General features: G+C 38.0%; 1 protein-coding gene across 1 annotated transcript in view; it reads left to right on the top strand.

Moving 5' to 3' along the window:
- Nucleotides 1-17,632, top strand: part of LOC146157243 (bridge-like lipid transfer protein family member 2) — a 57,705-nt gene extending 40,073 nt beyond the window's left edge. The window contains exons 34-46 of the mRNA XM_083388521.1: nucleotides 507-634; nucleotides 2,520-2,649; nucleotides 5,904-6,075; nucleotides 6,691-6,831; nucleotides 7,576-7,844; nucleotides 8,261-8,488; nucleotides 9,756-9,877; nucleotides 11,020-11,260; nucleotides 12,215-12,439; nucleotides 13,197-13,441; nucleotides 14,399-14,510; nucleotides 15,180-15,320; nucleotides 15,973-17,632. Coding sequence (XP_083244647.1) covers nucleotides 507-634; nucleotides 2,520-2,649; nucleotides 5,904-6,075; nucleotides 6,691-6,831; nucleotides 7,576-7,844; nucleotides 8,261-8,488; nucleotides 9,756-9,877; nucleotides 11,020-11,260; nucleotides 12,215-12,439; nucleotides 13,197-13,441; nucleotides 14,399-14,510; nucleotides 15,180-15,320; nucleotides 15,973-16,161 — 2,343 coding nt within the window. The 3' untranslated portion in view covers nucleotides 16,162-17,632. The remainder of the gene's footprint in view (nucleotides 1-506; nucleotides 635-2,519; nucleotides 2,650-5,903; nucleotides 6,076-6,690; nucleotides 6,832-7,575; nucleotides 7,845-8,260; nucleotides 8,489-9,755; nucleotides 9,878-11,019; nucleotides 11,261-12,214; nucleotides 12,440-13,196; nucleotides 13,442-14,398; nucleotides 14,511-15,179; nucleotides 15,321-15,972) is intronic.
- Nucleotides 17,633-18,464: the final 832 nt, after the last annotated feature.

Raw genomic sequence — 18,464 nt, 5'->3', positions numbered from 1 at the left:
TTTACATGCCTTTCAAATTTAGTGATATCCGTAGTTATATAAATGTTAATTTTACCCCCAGCCCAAGTCGTTATTTTATCGGTATTATAAGATAATTTGCTAATAGCATTAACAAATGTTTTCGTATTAATGGCCTAGTTCAACAAAGACACTTATGTTTTGTTTATCCATCAGCCTAAGGCATGTTACGCACTATAAACATCCAGAATAATGTGTCGTTTTTTTATTAAAAACACTTTCTGAAATGGGTCGGCGCCAATTTTAAGCGTTTTTATCGGCGAACGTCATTGTTATGTATTTTTATTCAAAAAAACAAAGATAATATTGAGTAACTTAGCGTCTAGCAAACAAGTTCTTTGCCCGCCATTAACAGCAAATCTGTAACAACTTATGCATTACAAAGCCCTTAACTGGCATAGTTAATCTTGGTTTTGCCGCACTGACTGTTCCAACACGTCCAAAAACTTAAACCCTAACTTGTTTGGTTTGCCCCCACAGCTGATGAGGCTGGGGCTTCGACCAACAGGCGCCCCTCGCAGATGACCCCCGACGGGGAACATGGGTCAGGCCTGGGGCAAGAGGGGATGGACCCAAGCTTTATGCTGAGGCAGCTTCTAGCCGAACCCGACAGCAGGCAAGTTGTGCTTATCAGTGTTTTAAACCAGGGGTTTCCAACCTGTGGGCCATGGGACCCTAGGGGGCCAAAAAATAGGGGGGGGTAATTTATTGCCTAAAATTTTCAAAGGTGCCACAGTGTAAAACAGGTTGGGAACCCCTGTTTTAAACAGTCATTTTAAATTGACTGAAGTCCAAGCCCTTTTAAAAGTCTTTTAAAATAAATAACAAGTCAAGTCCCAGTCAAGTCATAATTAGAGCAAGTCAATCCTATTTTTGCTCGCCCGATTTTGGTCAATTAGTAAACTTGTTCGATTATATGCAATAACTCAATTAAACAACAAATTTGCAACATATAGCAAGCTAAATTTCAAAAATTAGGATAAATAACGTAATTTTTTACAACATTGCTGATTGAAAACACTTCATTTAAACGCATTGGTCTCAAAAAAAAAAATTAAGGCAAGTTGAACCATTTGTTCAAAAGACTTAAGTCAACTCAAGTCATTTTGCCCAAAAGACTTGCCAATTACACGTAATTCCAAAACAACTAAGACGTACAGACGCAGATTGCAGTGTCTTAAGTTCAAATCCCTAATTTTACCTAGTGTTTTCAATCTAGTATAATATTTAGCTTTACTTTCGTGCCGTACTATTTATTGTTAATACGACCTTATGGATATACCTGGCAATACCATTTAAAAAAAACAACTACTTAGTGAAAAGTCGTGGGGTATGGCTTAAATTGAGCCTGAAACGAAGGTCCAAGCCTATGAGCAAACACCTCGCTAACAGACTTAAATCTTACATGATAGACGATCATATGATTAAGGATCACGACTCACAAGTTGTTCGGCATCTCTAGTGGCTTACAGTGATGGCCAATCTGACTCGTGGTCCCCATTATAAAACATCTATCGATCATCGTCATAATGAACCCCTTCAACGATTGAAAATATCAGATTCCTAAATATGAACAATTTCACACCGAAAAACTGAAATAATGTATATTCAGCAGTTTAAAAACCTACCCAGCCTTACAGCCTTGCGAAAATAATCAAGTGATAGGTCAAAAAAGAAAGGCACGGTCTGTCAATAATCTTGGCTGTCTTGGGATTCGAACCAACGACCCCGACTACCCCGGTACAACCAGAGCTACGCGTGATTGATATTCGCTTAAAGCAGTGGTTCTCAACCTGGTTGCCGCGGCGCCCTGGTGTGCCATTTCTAATGCTCAAGGATGCCGATATATTTTTTGAGAATTTTTAAAAATCTGATTTTTTCTCAATTGGTAAGCTTCTTAATACAACTATTTGTGTATGATTAGAGACCATTTTACCAAATAACATTTTCCTATCATGTTTTAAGTTGATTGTGAAAACTAATGGATCCGATCCGATACTGAAGTCTTTATCAGTGTACACGTACAGGAATTTATTAAAACACGAAAAGGCTTAAACAAGTGGATTCCTTAATTCGAATGAATCAATACAAAACAATGTTAATAAAACAGAAACAGAATCAGTAAGTTAAACATCATTGCCAAACACTTACAAGCAACTAACAAAATGAGCTCCTACCGCGACAAGGTAGTAACACCAACTGCCGTAAGGACAACTGCAATGTCAAGGCACCATGTGCTCAGTGACCTTTGACCGCAAGTCATAGAACGATCACACAATTAAATAGGTCATAAAGTACTTAAATAAACATGCGGTTTAGCAAGCTCACTGTTAATCTTAACAGATTGTATCGTTTCAGTTCTATTTATAGCGACATTTCAGTAAAATACTCGACGAAAATTCCACTTGGGAAAATCTATTCATTATTTTTGAGGGGTCCCGGAAGCCATAAAAGGTTGAGAATCACTGATTTAAAGCTTTAGTTGACTTCTTGTATTGCAGGTCTGTTGTGGGATCTGAGGAACGTGCAACAGAGCAGCAGCAACTGAAGGGAGTGGCAGCTTGTAGTATGGAAGACGTCGCAAACCAGAACTGGCTCATTAAGTTCGTCAACTGCCAAGCTATGCTCAAGGTTTGTATCCTGCTCGTGATGTAAAGCTGTGACCGAATTGGATAGATCGTAAAACGGCAAACTTCGTTTAGAATCCTTTCGTAAGCCTTCTTCACTCGTTCAAGTCAAGCAAAATTTCAGGCCAAAAATGTCAAACTTAAGATTAGTGCTGTTAAGTTTGGTTGTCTAAGATTTGCAAAATGTTGTAAAATATTGCTTCAAATTCCTCATACACTATATGTTAATATAGACATTAATATATAATATATAAAATCGCAATGATTTATTTGACATCATGGAAAGAGTAAGCTTATTTTAGGTTCGTTAAGACTAGCTAATTATAGGATTTGATTGCAACTAGAACTGAATATTATCGCTAGGGCTCTGAAGATTCCGAGCCGGGAAAACTCAATGGCAAATTTAGTTTGTGAAAAACAGACTTTCTAAAGTAAGAAAGCCTATGCCTTTCTATTGGACATATATTTGTTTTGAATTCCGTCCAATTTTTCAAAAACATATATGTATAAAGTGGATCGACCAAACACGTCGAAAAATGGTTAAGCTGATACTGGATAAGTTGCGAAGTACCGACTAGACTAGATTATCTGGAAACAATTTTACTCCCAAGAAATCGACGACATGTTCCATTTTTTTTTATTGATTTAACGACAATCAGGTGGCAGTCTTACGACTGAAGAAAACCTTTTGTCGCGACACCATTATAACGAGTAACAAACGGTTTTAAGGAACAACACGTAGTGACTCAATAATGGACCCTAGAAAGAATTTACATCAAAATCTACAAGAAGCTAACAAAAAGTCATGTACAGCGTTAAATAAAAGGAGAGATTCAGAGCAAATTAAATCAGGATGTCCGAACAGAATGTAATTCAACAAAGTAGCATGAGACAAAGAATACAACGCAGTCGGTGACATTACAGAATTATCGACAAACAGAGAACAAATTGCGCTCATTAAAACGGACCTTTCGGCGGTTAATAGTGGACACTCAAAAAACAAATGTATTGGAGTTTCAGAAGCTCCGCAAAAGCAAGTACGAAACGTATATGTTATATTCAGTGGACTGTGACCTAATCTCAACATACGAAGAACAGCAGTAATTTTAGGATTCTTTCCGTAAAGGTGGTGTGTATTGGTCGATTTAAAGAAAAAATGACGTTTAATATTTTTTTTTTAAATATTGAAACTGAAGATACAGCCTGCAATTTCGCCGGGAGACTATTCCAGAGTCAAATTGACTTGCAAACAAACGAGTTATGCATCATTTGGGTTTTCGAGCGGACTACGGGCATTGTTAATGGGTAGCGAAACTCGTAGCTTACAATATCTTTTATAAATTTAGGTATGTATGATTGTAAGTACGATGGTCCAATGTGATGAATTAACTTAAAGAAAGTGACAAAGCATGAACATTTCGTTTAGAAAGGGAAGGCAGCAAGGAAATTGGTCTGTAATTTTTTATGTCAGATTTGCTACCCGACTTGTATAATGGTATAACAGTCGCCTTTTTCCATTCTGAAGGAAAATCTCCCGTTGATAGAATAAAGTTAAAAAGGTAACATAAAGGTATACATAAGGACACAGCACAAAGCTTAAGAAGTATGTTGGGAAAGCTAAATGGATCAGATGACTTGTTATGGTCTAGATGTCGCAACACATTGAAAACGTCGAAAGGGGTAATATTAAGGCTTGGCAATGTTTTGGCTGTATGGCCAACAAAACTAGGAAGTGGAAGTGATAACATATTTTGGGCGAGCGTAGAAATAGAGAAATGATTATTAAATAGATTTGCTTTCGCGTAATCATCGGCTATATGTTCGCCATTATAAATCAAGTTTGATGAAAAACTATTACTACTGTATTTATTACAGTTAATCAAACGTTGCGTGGCGGACCAGAAAGCTTTACTCGAGGTTGGTGCATTACATACTTGGTTAGCAAGATGTGATTTATAGTTGATTTTTGCTTTCTTGATTTTACGTTGGATTTTATTTCGGAGTTGATTATATAGCGCTTTGTGTTCTAATTTACCAAATTTTCTCCATTTACGAAAAAAGCGAAGTCTTTTACGGATTAAATGTTTAATTTCGTGATTCATCCAAGGTTTGCCTTGAGTGTTTGTCTTGTATGATCGTAGTGGTATAAAGACTTTGCAAGTTTGTTTTGTCACATCTGTTATGTTAGCAAGAGCTATGTCTACCGTAGTAGAGTTTTCAATCAAATCATCCCAAGGATATGCAATTAATGAATCATTTAGAGAGTCAAAATCACCGTTGACAAAATCCCATTTATGTAACTGGTAAATTGGGTGGGGTGGGGTACCAAAGTTAAATGTCGCATACACCAGACAATGATCAAGAAATGGAAGTGGCGGAAGTACACCAGAACAAATTACTTTATCAGGTACATTAGTTAAAATCCAGTCTAAAGTGTGATTCAATCTGGTAGGGAGGTCAATTAATTGAACAAATCCACGATGACTGAGAGATGAATATAAATTAGAATTGAAAATATTAGCATTTGCTTCGTTAAAATCACCTACAATAATAATTCAGATGTCGATAAATCAAAATGGTTAACTGTAGAAAGTATTGTATTAAGAAATAAATCTTTGCAGACTTTTTTATAGTTAGGAGGTTGGTCACATGCACCTAATAATATTGGTATACTGATTGTACTATAGGCTTAATTTCTAGCCATAGTATTTCAGAGTCATCCGTGACATGTTCCATTAAACGACGAAATGTGTCATTCTGCTCACTTCAAAGTCTGAATAGGGTTTGCCATCTTTACTATAAGTGTAACTGAATTTCCTAATTGAGCGTCTAAAACAGCCTTTCTTAACCTGGGGTAAATTTACCCCAGGGGGTAAATTTCCTCATTTAGGGGGTAAATCCAAGGATATGTACTCAGGCCCTGAATATTCAGGTTCCGTTTTCTTCAACTAATCTATGCGAAGCGGCTTCTCTGCATTACTTACTATCAAATCTAAAGCACGAAACCGACTTTAATCTGATATTTGATGTGCAGTATCTTCTACTTTACCAGACATTGAACCACTCGTTGCCAAATAGGAAGCCGTCGCACTGAATATAACTGGTGTAAAGATTCTTTCGTTTTTTTTAATAAATGAGCACCACTTTATATATTGGGGGTAAATTTGATATTCAATCTTTTATTTGACATCATGGAACCGTAAAACATACAAAAAAGGTTGCAAACCCCTGGACTAATACATTGAAAAACACCTCCAGGGCCCTAAGACGCAGGGATACATGATCCTGACAGCAGCTCAAGCCGACTTCATAAACCGGGAGCACAACGTTATGTGGAGGAACGGACAACTCACAACCAAGTCATCCTGGGTCGGGTCACTCGCTGGCACGCAAGTCTTCGCTACGGTCGAGAAGACAGTTCAGTCGTCAGGTAAAAACGATTTTTTTATGAATGATAAAATCGCTTTTTTGTTACTTTTGATTAACACGGTGTAACGTGTTTATGATACTGTAATAACATAAACACGTTACACACGGGTAACACTTGTTTATTTTTTCTGAAAAAATAAAATTGCTTTTTTTGGAATGATAAACCTTGACATGAGTATCGCCGTCTTGTAAATTCGGTCGAGTTGAGTATTAAAAAAAAAAATTCACACTAAATAGGGTAAATCCATACAGCTGTTTTTACTGTGTGTGTTTTTTACAACCATTTCTCAACTGTTTTACCGCCATTTTTTAGTCGACCTAGTTTGAGTTATGTTTTTCAAAGTGAGTATCGCCATTTTGTCAAATTCTATCTAGTCGAGTTTCTGAAGAAATTTTTTAAATACATATGGTAAGTAATTCGTACTTTTATTGTGTGTTTTTACTCCCATTTCTTGGCACTTTTTCTGCTATTTCAAGTGGCCTAGTTTGAGTTTGTTTTAGTTTTTTAAAGTGAGTATCGCCAGTTTGTAAAAGACAATTATCGATTTTCGCCAGACTCGCTATCAAGCTATTACAAATGGCCAAAAATGATATTCAACGTCGTTTTTTATCGCAGGCCAAGAAGACGCGAACGTCCCCTGGTTGCAAGTGAGCGACATCGCCCCTAGAGGACCAAGCCCCGGAATGCTCGACATTTCTGACCTGATGGGGGGCGGACAGGCCATTGGGGGTGTTGTGGGTGACGGGGTGTCGGCTGGTAAGTAACAAGTTGCTTGCCAGACTTGCTGAATTTTTATGCGTTGACTCACCGATTTATTTTAGCTTAGTTATGAATTTGTCAAGTACCGTAAGTGGCGAATAATGTCGCTAACGAACATTATTGTTTGGGCGTTGTAAGTATCTTTAACTTGGCTGTTAAAATATGTGCTACCGTTTTTTTCTTACGTTTCAATGAACCTTTGAAGATTTACAGTTTTACTGAATGCAATTAGCCATCAAAATCCTAAATACTTATAGAGCTGCACTTAGGGTGGTTTTAACAACCTGGTCGAAATGAAAGACAAGTAACCCAACTATTTAATCGTTTTTGATTATTAGAATTTGGAAAAGAGTTGAGTGGCATTCTAACCTAAACGTAATCTGATCAAAACAAAGCAAAAATATAAAATTTGCGGTATGCATTGTAGAGTGTTACGATAAGGCAGCGTCACAGCAGCAAAATTTGAACGTTAATACTGTGTAAAAACCACTACAAAATCAGGGTGGAATCCAGTTTTTTTGTTTGGGTGTAGGTCATGCAAATGTTTAGAACGACGTCATAAAACAACTAATGTTGTTTTTCAGCGAACTCCTGCGGTAATATGCAGCTAAAATCCAGTCTAATCGCGCAAAAATTGCTTTTATTTGTTTTAAAAAGGAAACCACGCTTGTTGGTATTCCGGTCGGCACTGTCACAGCTGCAAAAATTAAACGTCAACAACTTCTCTATTACGTCACACAGGCTCGTACCAGCTGCAGCGAATCATGCTCCGCTGCACATGCCGCATGTACTACGTGGGTTACGAGGCCCTGATCGACTCGGAGCAGACCGACTACGGAGGATTGCTGCCAGAGACTCCGGCCGAAGATGAGAGCGGGCGCCACCTGGTGGCCAAAGCGAGAGGAGTGGGAGGAAGAGCAGGAGAAGGTGGGAGCGATCTGCTCAGAAACGAGAAACCGGTCAACATGCTCACCATTGAGCAGTCGGACCTCGAGATTTGCACCAACACTGTGAGTGTTTGTTTTTTGCTGTTTTAAAACTCGTGCGACTCAGTATATCGATGGAAAATTAAAAAGAAATATTTCTAAATCCAAAATAAAAAGAATATTCTTAAAAATTATGTTTTTTTTCGATTGACCTTTTTACTCATTGGTTCCTACCCTTTTTCTTCTCGCTACCCCTTTTAAGTTTTCGATAACTTGAGCGACCCCCTAAGTTGTTTTAACAAGCTGCGGTAATAGTAGAAAAAGTTCAAGTATCTTACAAGTGTAATTTATTAAATAAAAATTTTAAAATAAGTAAAGAAACTCTCAAGGCTTAATTTTACATATAACGGAAAGAAAATGTTTTTTTACGGAAAATTATAAAATCGCTTGGCGGGCCGTATTTTGCCCAGGTCTGCTAAAAAAACAATAATTCGACTCAGAGCCAGTTCACGATGATCCTGGACATCGTCGAGAACCTTCTGCTCTACGTGGAACCGGTGATGCGTGACTTCTGGGAGCGTACGGATCGTATGCGCTTCAAGCTGCAACTCACATCGACCGACGACGCGGCGAAACGACGCGACACGCTGGCAGCCATGCAGAACCGAATACGGGCGAGACTAACCAATATGCGGCAGCTCGAGAGGCAACTCTTCCGTGTACACCGGGTGCGTTAACAGTGTAGTAATGGCTTAGGTTAATGTTTTTTAAATGAGATTTTTTAATGGCTTGAGCCTTTTGGGGCCAAATCACGTGTGCGTTATGCAGTGTTGTAATGGCTTAAATTACTGTTTTTAAATGAGTTTTTTCAATGACTTGAGCCTTTTTGGGCCAAATCACTTGACTTGTCTTAAGTATTTCGAACTTTCGGTCTTTTTGATGGAAATCGCTCTTCTGTCGTAAACCAACTTATAAACCAAGGTTTAGGCAGCAGATACCAGTTGACCTAATCAAAGTTAATAATTAAAACGAAATGCGTTAGCCAGCTTTTTACTAAAAAGTATAAAAATAAAAAGACTACAGATAAAAATTAATAAATCTAGACGTCGCTGAAAGGAAGAGCGATTTTTTATCCACCAGAAGAGCGATTTTTATCTTCTCCGTCTTTTTTTAAAAGGGTCCTGCTGAGTAGGCGCCATAATGCTTGTTGGTTGACCCAAGGAGTTTTTCAATTAATAACACTGTAAAAAAAACGCGGGACTTTATAATTTCAACGGCAATTTATGGAAGCTCAATAACGTTTTTGTTGCACAGTCGTTCATGTTTGTTCGTTTAATGATAATCAAGTTGATGAAGTTCAAGACAAAATTTCATATCCAGCCTGTGATCGTTAGACCTTTAAGGGTTATCTTGTCGTTTGTAAAAAAATGTTTGGTTGCCCCTGATCTAGAGTAGACCACCTACTATAGTTATTTTGCTGTGTTGAAAGATCTGATCATCATATGACATATTCTAAGTTGTATGACCTATATCACAGTTTCTACACAAGTTGAACATAGTAACCGCAAATTGGATATAGATTTCTTCTGAAAGCTGTATATATTATACAACGTAGGTTTGTTGCACTTATGAAATAGTTTAACCGAGTAGTTCTCAACCGGGGTGCCGTGGCACCCAGGGTGCTATTTCTAATGCTCAAGGGTGCCGCGAAATATTTTTAAATCTTTAGGAATTTTATTTTTTCTATTTTGTGTACGATTGAAGGGTACAAAAAATCAAAAACTAATTCCTACATTGCTTGGAGTTTGTTTGTATTGTTCGAGTTTCGTTTATTTATGACAAACCACTTGACACTATAGTGAGAAAACGAAAATTCTAGTATGGATGCCCAATCTATTTTTTTTTTTTTGGGGGGGGGGGCATAAAATGTTGAAAACCACTGGTGTCACCCGCTTAAAGCGACAAATCTGTGAATAATTTAACATTTACTTGCAGGCTCTCGACTTGGATCAATCCAACCTTGAAATGAGGGAAGAAGCAAACGAGTTACGTCACACTTTGGCGGAAGAAAAGGAAACGTTAAACGAGGAAAGCGAAGAGTTGGGGATCATTATCAGGTCAGTGGCCAAGATGTTGTGAGCTGATTGAACACGAAACCTGCATACACATATATGTGTTTACAACTGAGATATAGCTCTACTGAAGCTGCTTTTTGGCCAACAATTACAACTTACGTATCATTAGTACACCGAAAACCATTGCAGACTCACCGAATCAGTCGATCAATGATGCAAGCAGGGCAGGCTACAAATAGCCGTCACAGCTTATTATCTAGAAATTGGCAGCCCTGCTTACATCATTGATCGACAGATTCGATGAGTTTTTTTTTGCCCAGTGCAAAAATGTTTTATTTTTAACTATGCTCTTTTCTTTGAAAAACTGATTGCTTAGATATATGCATGTAGTTAAATTAAGCATTCATTGCCCCCCCTAAAACTAGTTTACGTACCCCCGATGGGTCCGTGGACCCCAGGTTAAGAACCCTTGGGCCATGGCAAAAAGTAAATGGTGTTTCATGTGGCCAAACAGTATACCAAAGTGACGGATAGCTTTGTCCTCGACGAGTAACTGCACAACAGTTTGCCGAGTATGGCGTGAAGTTTTGCTAACTCCACTATTCAACTAAGTGCTTTCATTACAGCGTCGTAATACTCCGTACGCAAATGGCAGATTTTTTAAGGTATTTTGCGATATCAAAAATTTTTTTACCTTTTGAATAAAGGTGGCAGTTTTGCAGCGTATTTCGGCTATTTTTAAAGTTTGCTTGGGTTTTCGAATTTTTCGACCAAAGCCAAACCCGAGTAAAAAATATTTGGACGATCTAAGTTGCTCTCAAACTTTACCTATATTATGCAACATATCTCTTTGGAATTGCAGCAGAAAACTAATAAATAGCATAAAACTTTTTAGGTGAACAAAAAGAATCTTTAGTTTGCAAAAAGCGATCCTTTTAATTTTTTTACGATCAAAGATGCAAGAATATGTTCTGTGAACGCGTTCTTTGAATAAACAACAATTAAGCTCAAAGTTTAAAAAACCCTTTATTTAAAAACCTTTTTTTTAAGTTTTTTTTAAACTTTGGGATTTATTGTTAATACAGGCGTCATGGAAACAGTGATCGACAAGCAGAAACCTGCTGCCAATGGTTTTGGATTCCATTTAAGACACGCCCTTTTATTGAATAACAAAATCCTCGCAGATGCTTCAAGGAATTGTTCATCGAACAAAAGACCCGCCACTCATCACTGCGACCCAGCAATGACGCAAGCAGCACACGTCATCAACAGCATCATCAGCGTGATGACGTCATGGAGGAAGAGGAGGCGTCGGTTGCCAGGACGACCGAGGTCGCATTCGGACACGTGAAGTGGCATTTGACGGACGCCGACGGACAGCTGACCATCGCGCAGTTTGAAATGAGGGACTTTTTGTATGAGAAGGTCAGAGAATAAACATTTTTTTTAATAGTGTTGTAGTTGGGTACACTAAGCACGAATCTGTAATGTCGCTTGATAATGAATTTCGAAGTCAAAAAGGTCGAGTATAAATCATCTTGATTAAGACGTTTCCATACGAGCTCGTATCATCTTCAGTTAATGTGACTGAGAAGTAATTTGAGCATCACCTTTAAATGGTGGAAATTGAACGTTGACACCTTATTAACCCCGCTGTACCTGTTCAACACCTGAAGGTGCTAAATCATGCTCCAACTACAGAAACTCAGAATGATAACAACTGACTCCCGCCTATTATAATCTGGCAGGTGGTTTGAAAAACATGCTATTCATCACCAAGGTTGTAAAATTAGAAATCGCTTGATTAGTCAGTGCTGCCTATTTATATGGGCTGAAAATAACATATCTTGTTTTTGCCGTTGTTCTTTTTTGGTTGTTATTGTTTGCTATGGCATGTTTCATTCTTTTTTTGACTTTGGGAATTTATGTGGATTGAGATAGATAGATTTAAATTTATTTTGGAACAACGGTCGGTATATACAATACATGCACAGAAATTAAATAAAAAAGGGAGCGTCCTTAGCTCCCAGGGGGGCGACAAAAGACTGTTAAGTCGTCTAGGTAGTCAGCTGCCCCTGACTGTGATTCGATTTAAGATTTTTTCAAGAAAACAAAGGTGAAACAAGATGCATAAGAAAAATAATTATTCGTAAATGCATGACGAAAAATCAAAATATATATTATTTTAAACAAAATTAGTGTTACATTTGAAACCTGTAAATTTTACTGTTGAGCCGGCGACCCCTTTTGATAAATTGTAAGATTTATAATATCCATTGATGCGAAATCAGTGTTTTTTTTTCTTATCTGACATTTCAACTCGTCTTGTTGTTTTTTTAACGTTGTACACCTTTCCATATAACATTTTCCCTTTCTCAGACGAACAAGAGTGACGAAACAGTCTCTCACTGCTTCGAGCTCGGCTCCCTCGGCCTCCTCAACCTGCTTCCCAACTCGCTCTATCGTGACGTCATCAAGCTCAACCACCAGATGGGGCTGCGCACCCACGGGGTCACGGGGGCCGGGGGCCGATCCCTCACTTTCAGGGTCCTGTGCCGGGTCAGGCCCCCGGTTGGCGGTATCTCGGTGAAGGACCACGTCGAGGTGGGGATGGGTTAAATTAGGCCAGGGTTTCTTAAATTGGGGTCCATGGACCCATTGGGGGTACGTGAACTAGTTTTAGGGGTCCATGAAGGCCTATTTGGATTATTAGTGTATATTTAGGCAAACAATTTTTCAAATAAAAGAGTAGGATATGGTTAAAAATGAAACGTTTTTAACTGAATATATTAAACTTCATTGCATTTCACATTTTTTGGACTGGAAGCAGCAAATTTCTGAAGTCTATTTGTATTATGACGTCATCTTCTTGCCTACACTGGTCCATGCAAAGCAAAATAAATATTTTTTGGGGTTCGCTGTGAAAAAAGATTAATAACCTTTGTATTAGAGAATAATTAGGATTATCTTCTATCCCAAATTCTTGTTTTGGGGGTTCTTTTTCCAACTTTTTTTTTACTTTAAATTTTTTGTGACTTTTTCCTGTACAACTCGGGTTGGGTTAAATATGGGGGCTAATTGGGTGTAAATGTGGATTATTCTGGAGCTCGAACCTCGTTTTTTAGCGAAACCTGAACTTTTTTAATTTTTATTACAACTAAGCTTTCCTATTTTCAATCCTCAACAAAAGTTGGACCATTTTTGATTTTTTAAAGTTCTACTTTACTAAAATTTTGCGATGACCACGCATCTTGTGGGAAAAGGGCATATATTTCAAGACACTTGAAATGGACTGTTTTCCTTCAAATTAAAACGCACGCCAGCTGACCGCCAGCCATGATTTTTTACTTTTGTTTTTCAGGTCAACGCGGCTCCTCTTACGATCCAACTCACCTACCAGTTCTTCAAGCGCTTGATGAGCTTCTTCTTCCCAGACAAGGGAGCCGGTGCCGACGACGCCGACGCTGATTCCAGGAGCGCCACCCTGCTAGGGGTCGGCGCTTCCTCGGGCCTGGAACGCCACGCCAGCATCCTGAGTCTGCCCTCCCGGCCCCCGCCCCCCTCGCCAGTCACCCCTGGCACCCCGGCCGGGCACCGGAAGACCAAGTGGGTATATTCAATATTCATAGACCAGTGGTACCCGGATTTTTTTAGCTTGCAGCACACTGAATAAATCTTAAATATTTCGCGGGACACTTTTAACAGAACAACAACAGATTTGGGAACACAATACACGTTTTTTTTAGTAATTTCAAATTTTATGGCTTTGATATTTTTATTGGAACAACAGATTAATTTTACAGTCGCCCTTAACACGCGATAAACCATATATAAATGTCTCAATAATATTAACTGGTAATGGATAGTACACCGAAAGCCATCGCAGACTCACCGAATCTGTCGATCAGGGTATAAAAACTACTAGCCTGCAGTGAGGTTCGAACTCACGACCTCCGGTCACACCAGGAGGTAACGGATAGTGCGTATTTAGTCTAAAAAACGCTTGCGTGTTTGCCTATTGCTAATACAGATTCCGAACTTACAAAAAGTTCCACGGCGTACTTCACAATCTCCCGAGGCACACAGTTTGGGAGTCACTGCCCTAGACGGTTAAACTCTATAGAACAAGGTTGGGTTCTATTTTTGACAGGGATCCGCATTAGAAACAGAAAATACCTTGGCGGGCTGGGCAAAAAAAAAGGATTTGAAATACACAAAATATAAAGTGTGACTCATTTTTAAAGAATGCTGTACATACCTTGTTTTGACCAGCTGGTAACATTATAGGAATAGTTGAGGTTGTTTTACAATTTACATAGTTGAAGTTGTTTTTAAGTCGTATAATTTATTCAATTAAGTTAATAAAGTGTGTTTCGCAAATTGACAAATCTTAAAGGCGTTAACACAAAATCTTAAAGGCGTATCGCTTCATGTATTTTTCACGACCAGAATTGGCGCATCGCTAAAGCTTCGGCCTCATTCAACAAGGCTAAGCGAAAAATCGGATAAGCCTAATTAAAAATAGCAAATTGCATCTCAAAACATGTCTTTTTTCACGACCAGATCTTTCGCCAAAGCGATTGACGACGTTGACAAGATGAAGCAGCGGGCGGCCGAAAACAACACTTTCCTCTACATTAAGATCACGCAAGTTCCCCTGTGCGTCAGTTACAAGGTAGGTGTTTGCTGAGTTCCACAAGAATCGATAACTATCCGTTGACGCCGCCTCTGAGTTGCGAATGCGCTTGGCTCAGCAGCACAATTTGTTTGGAACGAATTGCGACTTGTCTTAATGTGTTATTTGTCACTTTTGTGCGAATTGGAAGTATTTGACTTTGTACAAGCCTTGCAAGCCAAAATGCCCATGTTAAGCTATGTAATGTTCTAGATGTTTTTTTTGTTGTATAGTAGGTTTTTTTTGTTTTATAAAAATGTTTTATAATAGCGCCTATATGAATTTCCATAGTCTCCAACTTTATAGTTTGATAACGAAATGATATTTTAATGTGCGTATTTTATATTTTGTTACAGATGTTAATATAAACCCTGTTTGAATACGAAGTAATTTTTTCGCAATTTACGATGTTAAAAAATAAATATTGGTTATTATTCGTACAAACATCACAGAGTAGCAAGTTTTAAAAATCTTTAGCAATGTACAAATATTCTAATAAACAAGGCAGTTACAATCAATTAAAGGGTGTCTTGAACTACGTTACCTTAACAAATCTTCTATAACCTAATCCATCAATTCTTCATTCCTTATCAATACCAAATTCGCTATACCCTTTTTTGTCGATAGAAATGGTGTGCAAAAAATAACCGGTAATGTTTTTAATTCTAGGGTGAAAAAGAGAAGAACATTGAAGACGTGCACGAGTTTAACCTAACCATTCCAATGCTGGAATACCACAGCATGACGTGGACCTGGCACGACCTCGCTATGGCTGTAAAGAGAGACTGCAAGAAGCAACTCGTTTCCCAGGTTGCCTGTACAGCATTTTATGTGTATTCTGAAGCTAATCGCAATCCATGGTGGTTAAGAGATATTATACAGAGGATGCGCATTGCGTTAAGCGTATCTAAATCACACTTTTCTAAACTTTTAAAGATTATGACGATGTTTTAGTTTTTTAGACGTGATAAGGTTCCTTACACTGCTTAAGACGACACGTGAATATGCGCTTTGGTTTTTAATCTGATTTTATGTTTTTTTACACCGTTATGGAATACTAAGTAATTACACAAATACATAACCTTCGACAGACAAAGCACTTTTCAAGAATTTGAATCGTCGCTGGAGTGCGCATTTTGTATTTGTTATACAGTTTTTAATCAAATTACACGCCTATATATTCTTGTACGTTTAAAACAATAAGACAGCAACTGGAACACGTTAAAGTGAAAATGCGTGAATATTTTTCTCGATAACAAATTTTACCAATAGATAGTGAAAGAGTTCATGTTAAAAACGAACAAATATTTTACTAGTTTATTCAACACAGATAGGGTTTAAACAGATTAAACGTTTTTGAAAAAACAAATATTTTGTAGTCGTTAGCTTGCTAGCGTACTTCTTACAAAGACCTTTATAGATTTTATATTAAAACTCTTCAAACTTAAATCTTTTTTCGCAGCTCATTAAAGAGAAGCTTCACTTGGGCGGAGGTCGTTCGCACCACTCCGCAACTACAAGCGGCCCCTTGGAGCCCGACGGGAAATCCCCCGCCGTTCCCGACCAATCAGACAAGGCCAAGCTGCTGTTCGGCAATTCGCTACAGCGAACCGAGAGCCAGAAGAGAAGCTTCTTCAAACGCAAGAAATGAGAAGTTGGCCTTTTAGCTTTCAAGAATAAATACTCAGTTTTTGGAGACCCTAATTTTTTAGTCTTGAATCCCTTTGAACTTCGTGAAACTTGACCCTTTACGTTTGACACTGATAAGCAAACATTTTTCGTTGTATTTTTCTGAACGCTTTTTTTTAAGTATGTGCAACTCAGTTAGGCGAACTTATGGTTGCAATATAGTTTTTGACATGTGTATATCAAAAGTAAAGATGTCCGATATAATTGGCTTTTTATTTCGCTTTTGAGCACAATTTTTTTTAAATACTACAGTCAAAAAGCAAAATCGTTCAACTTATAAAGTGCCTAGTTTAGTGCAATATTTTTTTAAAAAAATTCTGAAGGTTGAAAACTGTAGTTGAATCCAAAGCAAGTCTAGAATGCTTGATTTGTTCGGTAGCGGATTGGAACCGATACCAAGTATCGGACGAGTACCGATATTATCAGTTGGTAGGAAGTATCGAATCAGATATTATCGAATACCGGTTACTGAGAATCAAAAGGTGCAATACGCAACACCTTGTAAAGTTGACAACTGCTGGCAAATCCTAAACTTGTTAAGCCATGCTTGCAAATCCTAAACTTGTTAAGCCATAATTTCTAAAGCTTTGTCTGGTATTCACTTTTTGCAGGATTTTTACAGGTGTGTTTTTTCGGCGTTTTTTTAGAACTTTGGCGTAAAATTGCAACGTTTTGTCTGCCCAAATTTTAAGTTTTACCAAATTATATGCTCGTAAATTAACCGCAAAGCAAATTTCTTGCGCGACTTATGTCCAACATTTTTTTGATGATATCGTTTTTCGTGTTTTATAAATTACACCTGAACTGCCTAAACCCTAGACAAACCGAGATTACTCTCCGCTGATACAGAAGCATGTCACAAATTCCTGCGTCGTTTCTGTACTTCTATTTTGCTGCCGTGTTCACCGCATACAAATCCTATAGGAGGGGTCCTTAACATGGGGTCCATTGACCCCTGGGAAACGTGGACTAGTTTCTGAGGGTCCATCAAGGCCTAATTGAAATCTTGATGTATAGCTTAAAAAATGGAATGAATGTTTTACAATAAAATAATTTAATTGAAATAATCGCTTCGGCGCCTTCTCCCTAAATATATTTAGACTTTTTTTCAACTTCACATTTCTTTGACTGAAAATACCAGATTTTTTAAGGCCACTTGTTTTATGACGTCATCTCTAGAAATGTCACCCTGGTTCATCCAAACCTAAAAATGTCTAAGGGGTCCGCGTCAAAAAAACGTTTAAGAACCCCCGGCCTATAGAGCCATACAAACTGCAAGAGTACTATCATATAATCGATTTGCTGCCCTTCTGTTTTTCACCACTGTTGTGTTTTTTCGCGTTCCTGTGCACTTCTCCCCCGAGTATATATTTTCAGTGTTCCGGCGTTTTGTGTACAATATACATATTTGAACAATACACTTTGATTCTACACGATTCGTTTAATCCGTCCACCTTCGCATCCTAAATATAAGCGAACACAAAAAAATAGCACGCTCTGGTCTTTGTGTGTATTTCTACTTTGGCAAATATTTTTCGCAGGTTCCTTGGGAATTCAGATTTCAAGTTTTCAAAGCCCCAAGAGGAACCAATCTACAAATTATCGCTTGTTCAATAACGAAACAAATTGTTTCTGTAGTTATTTGATTCCCAGTTGTTTATGTAAATTGATTCTTGGTTGTTTTTAAAAAAATGCACTTCACGTCGAATTTTACATTAAAGTTTCGCTTGCTCTTATGCATTTGAAATTGAACAACAGACTTTCACTCGCTATACATTAGGTATTGGAATTAATACAAACTATATCGTACATCTTTGCTGACATTTAACCGTTGTTCCAGTGATGCCAGTAAACTTAACATAAAACCAAAATTATAACCCCGTACAATACAGACGTGTACGAGAGCCCATGAGACAGGGTGTGAGAGGTAGATGCTATGCTTGTTTCTCGACCTACCTCCTCCTATCCGAGCCTGTTTAGCTTAATTGGTGAAGCAACGGTCCCTTTGGAGGTTGATCAATTGATTTCGGCGGTTATTCTTGATTAGTTCGACAATTTTAATGTAAACAGTAAACACTCTTGTGAAAGTTTCAGTGCTACAATATTTATAAAACTGAGCAGAAGAATGGCTTTGCTTGGACAACGTTTGTTAAAATTTGCTATCGTAAAACTGATGTCAATTTTGATTCAGTAGCATCGAAACTCTTTCAATAGAGTTCTTAACCTTTTTATAATAATGAGCTTATATCGCACGAACAGTTCAAA

The sequence above is a fragment of the Ascidiella aspersa genome, chromosome 4 (genome assembly GCF_963924565.1).
Source record: "Ascidiella aspersa chromosome 4, kaAscAspe10.2, whole genome shotgun sequence".
NCBI lineage: Eukaryota > Metazoa > Chordata > Ascidiacea > Phlebobranchia > Ascidiidae > Ascidiella > Ascidiella aspersa.
Note: the sequence above shows the minus strand (reverse complement) of the source record. Positions and strands in the feature narration are given on the sequence as shown.